General features: G+C 36.3%; 1 protein-coding gene across 4 annotated transcripts in view; it reads right to left on the bottom strand.

Annotated features, from left to right (window-relative positions):
* The window catches only part of LOC139133197 (voltage-gated purine nucleotide uniporter SLC17A9-like), a 37,694-nt gene extending 27,900 nt beyond the window's left edge, over positions 1 to 9,794 (bottom strand). For 2 of the 4 annotated variants that reach the window (XR_011552546.1, XM_070699636.1), the window contains exons 1-7: positions 9,413 to 9,794; positions 7,731 to 7,857; positions 7,033 to 7,252; positions 5,651 to 5,750; positions 5,138 to 5,362; positions 4,915 to 5,011; positions 4,312 to 4,434 (exon numbers count right to left, since the gene is read on the bottom strand). Coding sequence is in view for 2 of the 4 variants with exons in the window: in XM_070699636.1 (XP_070555737.1) it covers positions 4,312 to 4,434; positions 4,915 to 5,011; positions 5,138 to 5,362; positions 5,651 to 5,750; positions 7,033 to 7,252; positions 7,731 to 7,857; positions 9,413 to 9,537 (1,017 nt within the window). In the remaining 2 variants the exon portion in view is untranslated. Of the gene's footprint in view, positions 1 to 4,311; positions 4,435 to 4,914; positions 5,012 to 5,137; positions 5,363 to 5,650; positions 5,751 to 7,032; positions 7,253 to 7,730; positions 7,858 to 9,412 lie in introns of those variants that run through there. The other 2 variants (XM_070699633.1, XM_070699635.1) reach the window with 2 other exon arrangements.
* Between the last annotated feature and the right edge of the window lie 8,607 nt (positions 9,795 to 18,401).

Genomic DNA, 18,401 nt, shown 5'->3' with positions numbered 1-18,401 from the left:
TACCGTCATATTTCTTTCCGTGATTGTCGTTCTAGAGTTGGCATATCAAAACTCGGAAACTATTACCACATGCATTGTTCGCATGAAATAAGTGAGAAGATGCAAAGACCATCGCTTTACAATATGCTTCAAATAAATCGAATATCGAACTTTGGTGCAGAATAGGAAGGTCCATTAATCAAATTTTGATTTTATGTTGTCTTTGACCTGGCGTCTTAAGTCGGACGAATATGCCAACCATAATAAGCTTTAACGTAAATGAACATTTCAGTCAGGCATATTTATTTACGTACAAACGAGTACCTCTGCTTTCTTTCCGAAACAGTGATGGTACATGGTCACCATGCCCCCTCCTAAAAGAGCTGCTATGGAGTTGCGTGAGAAAGAGTGGACAAGGTTTCATGGTACCTACCTTTCGGCTAGATGCGTTCCTTATTCAGAATGAAATAATTGATGGGGGTTGATAAATACATAATTGATTTGCCGTTCTCTACAGCTCGATGTCTTTTCTTACTTTCTTTTTTACTTTTCCTGGGATTAAGAAGTGCCTTTACGTAACTATCATCGACTGACAACTGTTCTAGATCCATAGCTGTCCTTGTGCCAGACTTTCAGATCAGCCTCAGGCCGAGTAAATAGCGTCTCAGCATAGATACTACCGTTTTATCAGAAAGTATCACAACGGGAGGAAGATCGCTAGAAGCCAGCTTTTTAGGCGTCAGCTGTTAAGGAAACCGTCGAAAGTATACGCGGCCGGATGTTTTGTCTAAAATGTATCAGTCTGAGTGGGACGGGATCATCACTAGAAATGTAAACATGGTCGGTTTAAAACCAATATCGAAAATCGCATATCCGAAATAAAGGGCTGTGTATCAAATTGCAATATTCGATTTTGCGCTGGGCGCAAAATGTATCGCATCTCGCGCAATATAAATTTTAGAATTCGTTCACAAATTCGCAGAGATTTATGTAAAAATTGCTTGAAATCGTCATTTCCTTAGGTCTGAAATCCGTAATAAAATGCAATTTAGACATATTCTATCATGTCTTTCTGTTATTTCCACATAGAAATATGGTTGGCCTAAAATTGCCACGGATTAGAGACGTTCCAAAAAGCCAATGAGATATAAAAAAACTTCATATATAAAATTTAATGATAAGCATGCTTTCAGGAAATACAAATATTATTTTGCAGGATAGTTTGGTGGTCATTCTCTCAGGAAGAATCTTATATGTGATTTATCCATCGATAGATGCAGGAATACTCTTACTTATACTGACAAAACAATTCAAATTGGAACTGGTCTGACTTCCATGTAAACGGCAACATTATTGTTTACACTGGAGTTTGAAATATAAAACTGGATCAGAAAACTGAAAAGCGCTGAGCAGTTCTACCAAGTGTTTTTGTACCCGTAGTAACCTTGGTGTTTATTAGTTCTGGTACAAGTTAATGCAAACTGAAATTGTGTGTACGATGGAAAGAAAATCAGAGTTGCTTGGAATGATTGATGGCGAAATTGACATAGGCCGGTACCGACATCAGTGGTTCAACAGTATTTTAGCATTGACATTCGTGAAATGCCCAATCTAAATGTAAGCCATGTACTGTTGCAAATTTCGTGAAAACTATTTTTATGTTCATAAAAAACATTTTTGTGTTCATGAATTTCATGTTTATGTTCATCAAAACTATTTTTATGTTCATGAAAACTATTTTTGTGTTCAAAAAATACATTTTTGTGTTCATGAATTCCATGTTTATGTTCATGAAAACCATTTTCGTGTTCCTGATTTATGTTTGATCATCAAAACAATTTTGATGTTCATGAAAACTATTTTTGTGTTCATAAAAATGATTTTTGTGTACATGAATTTTATGTTTATGTTCATAAGAACCATTTTTGTGTTCATAAAAGCTATTTTTGTGTTCATGAATTCCACATTTATGTTCATAAAAAACATTTTTGTGTTCATAAAAACTATTTTTGTGTTCATAAAAACAATTTTTATGTTCATGACAACCATTTTTGTGTTCATGAAAGCTATTTTTGTGTTCCTAAATTTTATGTTTATGTTCATAAAAACATTTTTTTGTTCATAAAACTTTTTTGTGATTATGAAAACCATTTTTGTGTTCATAAAAACCATTTTTATGTTCATGAAAACCATTTTTGTGTTCATGAAAACCTTGTAGTAGTAGTATGCCTGGAATAGTTGCATGTTTTCTGCTAACGTGCTGAGGGATTACGGGGTAAGACGTCGACTAAACTTTGCCACAAAGAAAGCACGTGTACTTCACCCTGGCTAGAAAACAAATGATCGTCCTTTACTGTTATTTTGCCTCGCGTAAACATAATCTCTGTAATCTCCGCGGTCTCTTGGTGATACGAGACAACCACAGCAAACCGGGACGAACAAACCTGGCAGCCGGGAAATCAGCGACCTGTGCTCGCAGATATATAAAACTATCGTTTGAAAATCGTTTGAAATCACGTGATGGAGTAATTACCAGTCCGTAACTAACACGCGGTTTCTCCTCGGAATAAACGTCGTGTTAGATCTGATGACACACAGAAACGCACTGTCCGTTGCGAATTTCAGTCCCTGTCGAAACTTTCCACCAGAAATAGCAAAGTGCGACAAAGGGAGTTTTCGTTTAATAAGGATAAGGCAGATGATAAATTCCATGGGCAGCTTGAGCTTTACACTTCCCTTGTATTTCATCCAGGAAACTTATGTAAACCGTAAGGTTCCTATCTGATTTAATGCAATCTCTAAATTTAAAGTGAATTGAATTGGCCAAAGTGGATTGGGACTCGTGAAAGGGGATTGTGCGCACTGAAGTAATTTACACTGTCGGGCCCTAAATTTTGCCAGACATTCCCAGAAACAGGCGATAGGCTTAATAGCAAGTTTGTCTTTCACAGCGATGATCAATGGTTGTCTGACCATGGCGGATGCACACTCCAAGAGAAATTTTTTTACAGTGTATGCCAGGGGCGCGATTTGCGCCTTAAGACGGATCTGTTATCGAGAAAATGGGTCATCATCGTGTCGTTTTAGCATTTTGGGATATGCCGCGATGACGGTTTGATGGGCAGCGTATTCGGAGGGTGAAGGGAAAAAAACACTGCGGCCACAAATCAGTCTCTCATAATATGGCCACCTCTGAGAGCCGCAGAGCGCCACGTAGCACTGAAAAAGTGCATGCATATAAACATGTTTTTTTTAGAATGCAAAAATGATTTTACGAAAAAAAATATGGTTCACACACGTAGACGTGAAATCTATGAACACAAATTGTTTTTCATCAACAAAAACATAAAATCTATGAACAAATGAATGTTTTTCAATGAACATAAACATCGAAATCATGAAAATAATTTGTTTTCAGGAACACAAACATGAGATTTGTTTTCAGGAACACAAACATGAGATTTTATGAACATAAAAACAAACTATAAACACAAAATTATGGTTCATAGACACAAAGATGGGTTTCTTGAACATAAACTTAAATTCAAGAACACAAAAATGTTTTCATAAGCATAAACGTAAACTTTATGAACATAAACATAATTTCAAGAGCACAAAAATAGTTTTATGAACACAAAAACGGATTTTATGGACAAAAACATACATTCAAGAGCACAAAAATAGTTTTATGAACACAAAAACGGATTTTATGGACAAAAACATGACATTTATGAACATAAACATGAAACTTATGAACATAAACATAAATTCATAAAATAGTTTTCATGAACATAAACATGGAATTCATGAACACTAAAATGTTTTTTATGAACACAAAAATAATTTTCATGAATATAAACATGGTTTTTATGAACATAAACATAAATTCATAACATAATAATGTGTTTCATGAACACTAAAATGTTTTTTATGAACACAAAAATAATTTTCATGAATATAAACATGGTTTTTATGAACACAAAAATGCTTTTCATGAACATAAACATAAAACTCACGAATTTTGCAACACTTGGCTTGCCATACATGTGTTCTCTTTAGCAGGCAGTCAGCATTGATTGTTTGACTCTGCACATAATTAGTGCGTAGTAAAATAACTAAACGTTAACATTCGTCCATGGAGTTGAACATAACGGGCGAATGTTTACTTGCTGAATTCAGATGAGTGCGTGCAATAAGGTACATGATTCTGCCCATCACGAAAACGCATTTTGTTCATTTTTGTGATAACTTTAAAGTAACCATCATATTCGGGGGTGAATGCCTGTATGCCAAAGGTCGTCACGGTTTCAAAGTTCAAAGGTCATGACTTACTTGTAAAAATTTCCTCGTGGCTGTAGTACTGATTCCACTTCTTATGAGTCTATCGGCGACCCATCCACCAAGAAATTCAGTGGTGAACGCGATCGCCCACGGTAACACGTTGAAGACCCAGCCCTGTAATTGTATGCGATGAAAACTCAAATTGAATCAAATTTAGATAACAAATATACTGCTCAAGCCGGAATCATGTCATGGCATTTTCCAATCCTGCCTGTAAATGTACGTCGAAAATAGGACGTGCTTTCACTGACTGTAAAAATGCTACTTCTACGAATATTTTTAGAATACATTCTCGGGAGTGTGCGAATGAAAAACAAAATAATGATGTAATTACAAACGTAAGTGTAAGTGTATAAGAACTACGGGGTGCACACACATTTTGGAATAAGATATTTGAAAGTTTTTATTAAAGTTTTAAGACCTGTCTTAATGAGCTTAAGATGTGACCACATACTTGTTTAGCCCTAGCCATGACCTGACCAGAGAACACGAGAAAATTCCTGACGCATACAATTACACGACAGTTTGCTGTATCGATAACAATAGGAAAACGTCATTAAAAGTTGCAGTTTTCATCAATACTTAATCAGTTACCTTCTCTCCTGGGAAGGATTCTTCAAAGTATGTTGGCAACCAGGAAACCATTAAAAGATACGTGCCTGTTATGCAAACACTGGCAGTGACCATTGCCCTACAAAATGTAATGATCTTTCATCAATTACATTAATGGCATTTACACAGCTACCAGAGGTACGCCTTGAACAACTGGCTGTAGCAACTTAAGCTTATTTGTGTACTCTTGAAATATGTCACTCACCAAAAGGCTCTGTGTTTGAATAAAACCGTCCATTTCTGCCGTTTGCTTAGCCTGTTTGTTTCAGGTATCCCAATTCTCGTGCAGGGGTGTAGGCACCTCTTTCCCATCAGAAGTATTCGTATTGCGATTGAGGTAACCGTTGCCGCCGTGCCGAAGAGGTAGAAACTGACATGCCATCCGTAATATCCTAACAAGAGGGACCCTACACTCCCAGATAGAATATTCCTGTGACGAAAACATGAGCAAATAATCAGTTAAATAATATATTTGATGCGTACATGCATGTATGTATGGATGGATGGATGGATTGACCGATGGATGGATGGATGGATGACACAATTGTTACTTCGGTTGAAATAAGCTGAAGGTTTCTTCTTTCATAGATCTTTATACTGAATATTTGTGTTTTAAACATTTTAAATACGTCTCATAAGAGAGATATATTGTTATGACTTTTATTCAAATGACATTTGATTGCCTGAAAAGCGAACTGGTTCGTCTTTTTTTACTTACCCTACCGTAGTGCCTGAGTTTATGACAGTGTAAAAGAAAGACCTATTCTGTTTTACGACTCTTGATGCGGCTATATTCGTAAGTGTTGGATAATGGAACCCTGTGAAAAGTAGTAAGAACACTCATCAATAAGAAGTGTATATAAGAATACCCATGATATCGTACACTTGGAAATGACTTTCATTATTAATTTGTACTCATTTCAATGCATATGGTGATTGGGAGATCTGCAGGATCTTCAGGAGCAGGTCTGTACTAGTTTTTAAGAACGGGCATTTCTTTTCAGTGACTTTAAAGAAGACAGAATGCACGTCGGCGACAGAAATACCGTCACTCAAACTTTTGCGATGCGTCTAACACTTGTTGGCTCTCATTTTGAAACTCTTGGAGTAAGTAATTATACTGTTCACTGGCTTATTTGCGTGAAAATTGAAAATGTCTTGCCCCATCCGTCGAGTCACCAACGGGATGGCAGCCATTTTGAATTTTTAAGTATCGGTAAATACTGGGTATTTTTTCTCTAGTACCGAATTTTGCACCCAATGTTGTTGTTGACTTCGAAAGGGGAAGGAATACAGTTTTCTTACGGAAAGTTTGAGAAAAGTCTAAGTCTTGCAATGTTGATGCGCGTGCTACCTTTATGGTAAAGCCCAAGCCCATTATAGTAGAGCAATGCCGCCATGTTAGAGTCCAGGTTTCGCTAGAACACCAACAGGCAATTGGAATATTTTTTCATCCGTATGATATGGCATGATACATCATCGCAACAAAGTAATCGTTGTAAACGATGCAGTTGCTTTAAAGCGATCAATGTTAAACGCAAGAAACAAACAAACAAACAACAAAAACACTGTATGGCCTTTCCATTTTGTTCAGTTCTAATACACATTTTAGTGCAGTATTTCTGTATTTCTTGGAAAAAGCTACTGCAATTACTTGTTTTTGTTAAACACAGTGTTCTATATTATTTTGTGAATCAGACAAAACGCAAAAACAAGCAATAACCACTCAAGAGTTCGCATTATTGACATTAAAGCTTGCTAGTTTGACAGAGTAGTTTGTTAAAAATATTTTAAAAATTGACACAAGTGCCAGTGTTTCATCAAAGATGGCTTACATGATTGAAATCTGATAAGTAGCAAAAGTCTATAATCTGGGTATAGTATTTAATCAATTCACTTACATAGCTAAACGACTTTAGGTAGGCAGATTTACAACAAAATAAGTCGGATAAAGCCCAAGATATCTTTAACCTAGGGAACTTTAAACTTACGCAGCGTATATAAAGAATTAGCAATGTCAACGTATAACCGAATTACATGTATTCTTCTTATGCAAAACAAAGGTTAGGTATTTGAAGAGGTATGGTAACTTATACTCACCTGTCATTACTCCGAAAATCACTCTATTTACAACGATAAACGCCAGCTGCGATGACTTATCGTCAAATGCATAGGCACAGAAGGGGTATATGATGGTCAGGGGACCCCAGATCATGGAAGCCATGGTGACCACTTGATCGCCGCCGTAGCGATCACTCAGAACTCCAGAAAGTATCTGCGATGTGACATATCCCCAGAAGAAGCTAGACAACACAAGACCCTGTTAACGCAAACGATTCAGTATTTAGCATGTCTTAAGGTAGTACGCGCGTTGGGAACACTGAGAAGTTCGGGGTTTCAAATTTTATCAATTCTCTTCTGATCTACCACTTGTAGGGGCTCATTTTGAAGCTCTTGATTAAAGAAAGGCTTTCACTGTCTTAGTTTTTCGAAAATCAAAAATTTCACTTGTCACCATAGAGTTAACACAGGGATGGCGGCCATTTTGAATTTTGAATTTCAAATATCGGGAAATCTTAGGAAATTTGTCTCTGTAGTACGACATTTTGCACGGTGAACCGCGACTCTTATTCTTGCTTTGGTAAGAGAATGTTCGAAATTTTCATTTTTTAAAGTTTTTCACTTTCGAGGATTGTACTACCCTAATGGTAACATCGCAAATGTTCAAGATTCGACTGTGGCTTTGCTAGCAACTTTTCCTCTTACCAAAAGTCAACGTTTATCGACAGCGCACTTACCGTTTCAGATTTGTCCCAGCCGAACTCCGTCGACATCGCCACGGCGCTGATAGGCATGCAGTTACGACACGCGTATGTCAGGGCGGTCAACGTGAAAAGTGCAGCACCCCATAGTATTGTTGACCTTCTGTAAAGGAAGCAACACTTATGTGACGCTGGGGTCACGGTGGCCGTCGTGTATCGGTTCACACGCGCGCTAGGGCCTACTTTTCTGTGGAACTTGAGGAACAGTAGCTGCAACTTCTCATAATATTGATATTTTCATTACTGTTCCCAGAGGGAAAGTGAAAAACCATAATTGCACTGTGCTAGTGACGCCAAGTTCCTGAAGGTCATTGATGTTCATACCATAGCCAAAATTATAAAGTTTTTGGGGTCTGAAACAGCAATTTTTATAAGTAACAGTCGATGGACGTCCATTAAGGCCTTATATTTGAACGTTTTAGTCGTGTATTATAAGCCAAAAGTGATGATATAAATTTATTTTAACATAATCAAGAGTGCTATTTATGGCACCGATGACAACAATAACATGAGCATGTGAGTAACATAATCTTCTCGGAACTGCATTGAGCTTTATACATTACAACGCGCGTATCTTTAGCATGCGAAGGCTACACGGGCCAAGGTTTAGAAGTCATGTTGGTATGTAAATTATCAATTACACGTGTTTTGAATTGATTCGATGCATGTATTAAAGCAAACATGGTAGAAACAGACTAAAGCCTGTAAACCTCGGTCAATTACCGACACTTTAGAAGAAACCAGCACTTACAAATTCGAAAATGAAGTGAAAACCAACAACATAATTTGATGGCCCAGTGCAAGGTGGCTTGTCGCCCGTGTTAAAGCATAGGAGATACGCCCCTCTTGCACTGGACCAGTTCGAGTCAGATCTGATAGTTGACTGGCTTGATACAAAATTAAAGTGACCGAATTGGTTCAGTTTCCAGTTGTATGCACGGCGAACTTCATATGTGTGGATCGGACAAGGAGGACTGGACCTTAGACGTGGAGTGCTTGTGTTCAGTGATTGGTATACCGCTACGTATACCACACTGGCAACTCCACGCGCCTTTGGCCTTGACAGGCCGTCGGAACAACAGGAACAAGCCACCTCAATCGAACGACATCATAAATCACGTTTTGTCTGGAATTAAAATAGTACAGCCAAATGTTTATCTACGTGTGCTCCACAGTATTCCTGCCAATTTAATATCGTTTTATGTAATTCGTATGTGATGGGGAGGCCATTTGGATTTTTGTCACAGATATAATAACGTGACTTATTTTCATAAACAAGGTCATTCATAACAAAATCATCCACTATTAAAATTATAAAACGTTAGTGATTCAAATATACGACTTACATTGGTATCACAAAATATAGTCACGTAAAAGGCCTTCCGCGGGCGCTCAATCATGCAAAACCTGCAGCTGGTCGTGGTGTTATTATATTGTAACAATGGAGGTAGCTTTAACGAAAGTGCAGTCTGGATATGACAACAGACCTGTGTTCACACTGAGATTGCCACGTAACGTCGGGTACACGTGTACAGTGTGCCCGAGGATATGCTGACATAATTTACGTGTGCCTGTGAAATTAAGGAAGGCTCTGGCCATGGAGGTAAAACCCGTCTATTATACCTCCATGCTCTGACTTCACACAACGAAAAACATACCTATTCCAAAGATCCACGCCGTGATTATCGTCTGACAAACTAACCGGGTCAACTGCAGACATGTGACCTTCGAGCAGCCTTGTTTTGCCGTCATCGGAATCATCCAATAATTCTTCGGAATTCATCGGATTACATGTAAAGAACGGAGCTGATAGATACAATTTCCCCAGCCAACCTAATATGTGACTCAAACAGAAAAGCTCCCTAATTCATGTTTGGTGGGTGAGCTCAAAAAGAGAACCCCATTACTATTGCTTCCTTGACACGTATCAGTAGCTGTAGTGAGTAATATCCTTCGACGGTGTCACAGTTTGTGACCCTTGTCAGAGGTCATGGATTTGAAGCTAATAATATGAACGCTCCTCAGGCGAGCACTCGGCCATTTTGGATTTAAATGACGTTGCTCATTTGACTCACCAATTACTCTTGCCCAATGAGCACATGTCAATGTCAACGTTCAAACTCGGCATGCGTGGAATGAAATCCTACTATTGTAAGTTAAATAAATCTAGGAACTAGGAAAACATTCGATACGTTCAGCGGCAGATAAACTCCGGAGACAACAAACCGCATCGGAAATCGCCGCAAATTTGGGTAGCTTCTAATAGTTTTGATCCAGAAAGGAAGATATAAGAGATAAAGATTGAAAAGCAGTTTTCCTCAGAAAGTGATTGTAGTATTAAAGCTTACTTCAGTTCAAATGAAGAAGCTGGGCCAAATATGGAGAATTTTAAACAGAGGCGCGTAGACGTATGTATCGAAGAAGTGGGACTCGGTAGACATTGTCTATCAGTGTTCGTATATATATATATATATATATATATATATATATATATATATATATATATATATATATATATATATATATATATATATATATATATATATATATATATATATATATAAAAGAAGTGGGACTCGGTAGACATTGTCTATTAGTGTTATATATATATATATATTATATATATATATATATATATATATATATATATCGAAGTATACAGATGTCCTTGATGTAAGAGTGTCGAGCTAGAAATCCTTTCACTCTATCTGAGGATTGCAAGATGCATGAAACTTCAGTAATAGATTTCATTACTTTGTACTTGAAGTAATCTGTTTATATATATATATATATATATATATATATATATATATATATATATATATATATATATATATATATATATATATTATATATATATATATATATATATATATATATATATATATATATATATATATATAATATATATATATATATATATATATATATATATATATATACAAAATGTATACAATGTGGCCTCCCGGTTATCACCATAATGGCTTTATGGCAACCTCTGAACTTGGGCACAGAGAGTACGGTTACACATTGTTGAGGATTGAAAATATGGACTCACCAGAGCACTCCAACGGCAATACATACCATGAGCGAAGCATAGTGCCACAGTGAACGCCCCTTATATTACGCAAGAGACTGCCCAACAATCTCAGAGTGCTCTAACTTCTATTAAAGCAGTGAGCGAAATACACAAAATGTATACAATGTGCCCTCCCGGTTATCACCATAATGGCTTTATGGCAACCTCTTAATGCTGCTGTTGTTACACGACGCTACCATTCATTTTGTAAGACTTGCTTTGTGAGGGTCTCTGCGTTCCTGGACAGTCCTTAAATTTTAAAGCCCCCCCTGGAAATCCTGTAAAATTCCTTAAAAATGAAAGTGAGTCCAGGCTTGTCGTAGAAAATAGACGATCCATCCATAATTTAAAATAAAAGCAAGGTGATAAGTTGCGAAGTCGTAAAAATGATATAATAAATAATATGCAAATGACACAGTGCACGATACAAGTTATAAATCACCTGTATATTGTTCAACTTAAACTTATATTTGAGATTGCGTAGTCTGTACAGAATCCACCGTAACAAACAAGACACTTCGTGTAAGAGTTTTAATTATTCCTTATGAGATATTTTAACACTGTGATAAGCCATTGTTGCAGGTTATGTATAGGCTTAAATTAGACCTTGAACTATACTTAGGTACTTTCTCTCAATATGTAGCTTTCGTTTTGACAAGAACTTTTCGTGTCACGAAATTACACGCCCGTTCCGTAAAAGTGCACAGGAACGCAACCCTGTCACGCTCACGGGTTCCTTTGTTTGTACCACAGGCGCCCGTTGCATTTCTAGGACTGTGATCTGATTTGAATCGCAGGGTTTCTCGATTTTGATATTCACCCCACTGTTTGTTGATACGCGTACTTTTTTGTTGTGAGTGCTACGGGTAACAAATGATATCATTATACATATCAATCCATGACGTCATGGGGTTATTGCCTTTGTGAACAAAGATCGAAACAAATGGCGAGAAATTTCTGACATTCCAAGCATTCTTATCTCCAAAGCTTTGCGGGATATAACTTTAACAATATATCTCTTTAGCATTCCATAAGGTATTATAAAATCTTATCGTGCTGATACAGGTCTTGCGGGCCTCGATAGTACAGCGTACAGGTCCTTCGCAAAATTCGCATCTGGGCCACAAAGATAAATGCCGGACTTACGATATGCGCACGCCGACATTGTGTGCAGTGCGCATATGCACTGCAACCGAATATCGTTAAAACGTCAACTCGACATTATATCAGAGATATAATTATCAAGGAATCCTAGGATTCGAAATCAGATCACCGTCTTAGACAAGTAAAAAGTACGCCTGCTGTTAATACTATCGTTTGAGAGATGTGCAGTGCGCACGTACGTTATTGTTGCGGTTTATACCCGTGATTATAGCAAAAATTCATCAACTAGCTCACCAAATAGAATACCACCTCGACAAGAAAGAGTATTTTTATGTACACAAGTCTAGACGAGGAGATCATATAATTATACATTATTTATATAATTGTATGTCGGTTTAGTCTTTCAAACACTGGCATACGCAGAGACAAAAATCGTTTCATATCATTGCCAAAATTTGAATTTGTTGGTACGTACATGTGTGTATGCATGCACGCGTTTATGAAAACAGCTACACATGGAACAGTCACTCATCCCCGTTATAATTTATGTTATAATTCATGATGCAAAAACCCTATTCAGTGTAAATTCTGATATGTCACAAGTGAGCCTGCGTGAGACTGGAGGATCCGAGTTTGTTTTGTTGATGTTGTTGATGAAGAAGAAAATTAAAATAAAGAAATCATTCTGCGCCTGATTTTCAATTTCTCCGTTGCTGAGTCCATGCGATGATACGAGAGCTATAATAATTATTTACCAAACTGTGTGCCATAATGTTTATTGTTGATATGTGGTTCATCAGTCTCTCAGTCTTCTGATGTAATTTCATCGTCATCAGTTGACATAGTAAGGAAAATTTGTTTCGCTGTGGCCGAGCAAACCTGCACAGATGAATGTTCGTGAGTCGAGAAAAAAGTATGGTGAATTTGATATGTTCTCTTTAAAATCGCTTCCGTTCTAGCTCATAGTAACTGTTTGCCGGTCCAAGATCATAAAAACGGACCATCCTACAAACATTATGGCCGAAGTTACAGTAAAGACGGCACTCCAACTTGCAAAGTATTCCAGTATGAATCCGCTGAGATATACACCGACGAACCCAGGTATCGAACCAAAAGCGTTCTTAACACTTGCAAAAAATTGCACTCGATCGATTAGCTTATCAATCAATCAATCAATCAATCAATCAATCAATCAATCAATCAATCAATCAATCAATCAATCAATCAATCAATCAATCAATCAATCAATCAATCAATCAATCAATCAATAATAATATTTAATAATATTTATTTCCTATAGAGCGCATTAAAAATCTCAATGCGCTTTACACAACAATAAAAAAGCGGTGAACTATAAATAAAAATTGAGAGAAAAACCAATAAAATGCAAAGAGATAAAATTTTAAAAATGTCTATGAATAGAATGATCTAAAAAGAATAAGTTTTTAACTGACTTCTAAAATCGTTATAAGAATTAGCAAGCCTTATCTCAAATGGTAAAGCATTCCACAAATGGGGAGCACACACAGAAAAGGCTCTATTGCCATAAAAAGCCGTGTTGCAAACAGGCTGATGCACAATGATCGCACCACTAGACTGGGACCTAAGTGTATGACCAGTATGACGTACTGTAAACATCTCTGCTAGATAGTCGGGGGCTTGGCCTGTAATGATTTTGTAAATGAAACAAAGAATTTTAAAATCAATTCGTTTCTGGACTGGAAGCCAATGTAAATTTTGTAGTACTGGTGTTATGTGGTCCCTTTTCTTCTTTCTGCTAACAAGCCGAGCGGCTAAATTTTGAATCAATCAATCAATCAATCAATCAATCAATCAATCAATCAATCAATCAAATCAATCAATCAATGGTAAAGTTGGTGGTGGAAATAATAGCAGACACTGCCATGTCAGACCGACCACGGTGGGGTGGTGTACAGAAATGTTTGGCCACCGGGTATGCAAGCTTGTTGTTGATCACGGTGCAAAGGCGTTCAGCAAAGCGATCGCCTAGGCGACGCTTTGTTTCGCAAATATATAACATGCTGCAGCGTTTGCATTTGATGCAGTAAATGATATTAACCGACGTGCATATGAACACGCCGGAAACATTGACTCTACCACGCCCTGAATAAAATTGCTATACAATATAAGTGAATTGTGAGTGTTTGAACTGAGTCATTAAAGTATGACTTTGACCATACAAATTGTGTGACTTTCGTGTAGAAGATTTCATCCAATTATCATATCAAACGATTCTTAAAGTGATCCTACTAGCTACTGATATAACATTCACGGCCTGATAGAACAGGTTAGGGGCCGTGGATAATGTCCATCATTACAACAAATGCCCGTCACCATATAGCAAATGCCCATTACTATATAACAAATATCCATCACCATATAACAAATGCCCATCACTATATAACAAATGCCCATCACTATATAACAAATGCCCATCACCATATAACAAATGCCCATCACTATATGACAAATGCGCATCACTATATAACAAATGCGCATCACCATATAACAAATGCACAGCACTATATAACAAATGCACATCACTATATAACAAATGCACATAACTATATAACAAATATCCATCACTATATAACAAATGCGCATCACTATATAACAAATGCACATCACTATATAACAAATCCGCATCACTATATAACAAATCCGCATCACTATATAACAAATGCACATCACTATATAATAAATAGCCATCACTATATAACAAATTCCCATCACTATATAACAAATGCACATCACTATATAACAAATTCACATCACTATATAACAAATGCCCATCACTATATAACAAATGCCCATCACTATATAACAAATGCCCATCACTATATGACAAATGCGCATCACTATATAACAAATGCACATCACTATATAACAAATGCGCATCACTATATAACAAATGCACATCACTATATAACAAATCCGCATCACTATATAACAAATGCACATCACTATGTAACAAATATCCATCACTATATAACAAATGTATATCACTATATAACAAATGCACATCACTATATAACAAATGCCCATCACTATATAACAAATTCCCATCACCATATAACAAATACCAATCACTATATAACAAATGCCCATCACCATTTAAAAAATGCGCATCACTATATTACAAATGCGCATCACTATATAACAAATGCACATCACTATATAACAAATGCACATCACTATATAACAAATGCACACCACTATATAACAAATGCACATTACTATATAACAAATGCCCATCACCATATAACAAATGCCCATCACTATATAAGAAATGCGTATCACTATATAACAAATGCGCATCACCATATAAAAAATGCCCATAACTATATAACAAATGGCCATCACCATATAAAAAATGCGCAGCACTATATTACAAATGCGCATCACTATATAACAAATGCGCATCACTATATAACAAATGCGCATCACTATATAACAAATGCACATCACTATATAACAAATGCGCATCACTATATAACAAATGCACATCACTATATAACAAACGCACATCACTATATAACAAATGCACATAACTATATAACAAATATCCATCACTATATAACAAATGCGCATCACTATATAACAAATGCCCATCACTATATAAGAAATGCGCATCACTATATAACAAATGCACATCACTATATAACAAATGCCCATCACCATATAACAAATGCCCATCACTATATAAGAAATGCGCATCACTATATAACAAATGGCCATCACTATATAACAAATGTGCATCACTATATAACAAATGCGCATCACTATATAACAAATACGCATCACTATATAACAAATGCGCATCACTTTATAACAACTGCGCATCACCATATAACAAACGCATTTCACTATAAAACAAATGTCCATCACTATATAACAAATGCCCATTTCTATATAACAAATGCCCATCTCTATATAACAAATGCGCATCACTATATAACAAATGCCCATCACTATAAATCGGCCATTTTTTATGAATTTTGTTTGATATGAGATTCTACTTATATTGTTTGACATGTTGAAAGATACTGAATGAATAGGTGACCATGCATATATACGACCCCGGTTTTGGACAAATTAAATGAAACCATTGCGAAAATGAATTAATGGTCATGACCATTAATTCATTTTTGCGATGGTTTAATGTATCGTGTCTAGAACCGGGGTCGAATTATGCATGTCACCCATTCATTCAGTATCTTTCAACGTGTCAAACAATATAAGTAGAATCTCGTACCAAACAAAATTCATAAAAAATGGCCGATTTTGTCCCTTTAATAATAAGTTTAATTGTTATGTAATTTACACACGGAAATTACAGGAGCGAGGGCTGACACTTTTGGAGGGAGGCTTGCAATTTATCACGCAAGCATTTTTGAAGAGTCATGCATTCACGGAAAGGTCACCATGTTTTGCACAACTAGGAGGAGGCAAGATGTGGCTGATATAGTGCTTCACCCAAAAATATCAAATCATATTACATGTGAGTCTATCAGGCAAACTATTGACCATCCCCCAACACAACAAGCTATATATGTACATTTACATATATTTGATAATATATGTAAATGTACTTTGCTTGAAGTGGGAAGTAAAAAGTGTTTGTGTGTACAAGAAATTTGAGTTTTGGATTTAATTGAAAATATTGATTTTATTATACATGGTAGTCTATGAGGAAACTATGAATAATGTTTTGCCAATACAAAAATAGGTAAATCTGTGAATTTATATATGCTAGATTGTTTTAATGTATTTGATTTGACTAGGGTGGTTACAAGTGGATATGTGTGCAAGAAATTGGAATTTGGAATTTCACCGAAATGTTGAATTCGCTGTACATGGTACTCTATGAGGAAAATATGTAGAATTTTTTTCCAGTACAAAACTCTATATAACAAATGCACATCACTATATAACAAATGCGCATCACTATATAACAAATGCACATCACTATATAACAAATCCGCATCACTATATAACAAATGCACATCACTATATAACAAATATCCATCACTATATAACAAATGCACATCACTATATAACAAATGCACATCACTATATAACAAATGCCCATCACTATATAACAAATGCCCATCACCATATAACAAATGCCCATCACTATATAACAAATGCCCATCACCATATAAAAAATGCGCATCACTATATTACAAATGCGCATCACTATATAACAAATGGCCGATTTTGTCCCTTTAATAATAAGTTTAATTGTTATGTAATTTACACACGGAAATTACAGGGGCGAGGGCTGACACTCTGGGAGGGAGGCTTGCAATTTATCACGCAAGCATTTTTGAAGAGTCATGCATTCACGGGAAGGTCACCATGTTTTGCACAACTAGGAGGAGGCAAGATGTGGCTGATATAGTGCTTCACCAAAACTCGGTAAATCTGTGTATTTATGTATGCTTGATAATTGATATTAATGTACTTGATTAGATTATGGTAGTTACAACTGGATGTGTATGCAAAAAATCGGATTTTGCAATTTCACCGAAATGTTGAATTCACTATAAATGGTAGTCTATAAAAAGAGAATGATCAATTTTTTTACAGATATAAAACATAAGGCTAACAATATCTGTGCATTTATAGATATTTGATACTTGATATACACTTTGCCATCTTTCCCATATGTTTTTATCTCATGTCTTTCATCAGTTTTAGCTGTTCAAGGTGTTAAATGTGGGATACTACAGAATCTTCTTTGCTTGTGAAGCTTGTCAATATTGTGTATGTTTTTTAAAAAATCAGTATATTTCGTCTTGTCGGCGATTTCCCATTCAGGAAATATCAAATAGAAATTCGAAGGTTTGGCCGTAAAATCGTCTTCTGCTAAAAGTGACCCTTCCGCCAAGATAGGTTTATATAAAGTGACCCCTGGACAGTTTTCTAAAAGTGACCCCCAATTCCCTCGGCTCATCCCCCGTAATTACTGAAGGCTCCCTTACGTGTTAACGTGTTAACATGGTCAGTTTACGACAGGCGCTCTGATAAAATGCCTGCACAAAATGCAAGTAGCCTAGAAATGTACTGACGCAGTCCCCTATTTGTTTAGACAGTGGGTAACCACGTTTTATTTCTTCATCAAAGGTAGCGTTTACAAAATTTTTACTGCTGTGTTAAAAAAACAAACAATACCCTGCCAACCATTATTAAGTGTCAGCGACCAATGAAACGACAGCTCGCTAGATGAAGCTGTCTGCCATCGATAACTAAGCTACTACGCACGCGCATTATCAAACTTCAATGGGTCATCGCAACTACGACTGCGCAAAAACCTCCGAATTTAAAGTGATAACGAACTGATAATAGTAATCCTATTCAGAAAAGACAAACATGCAAATCAGACTATCCCCTTTCAAGGCCTGTAGAATTTCTCACATTACACTAGAGATACCATTGAT

Source organism: Ptychodera flava, chromosome 5, assembly GCF_041260155.1.
Source record: "Ptychodera flava strain L36383 chromosome 5, AS_Pfla_20210202, whole genome shotgun sequence".
NCBI lineage: Eukaryota > Metazoa > Hemichordata > Enteropneusta > Ptychoderidae > Ptychodera > Ptychodera flava.
The sequence above is the reverse complement of the archived record's forward strand: the minus strand, read 5'-3'. Positions and strand labels throughout refer to the sequence as shown.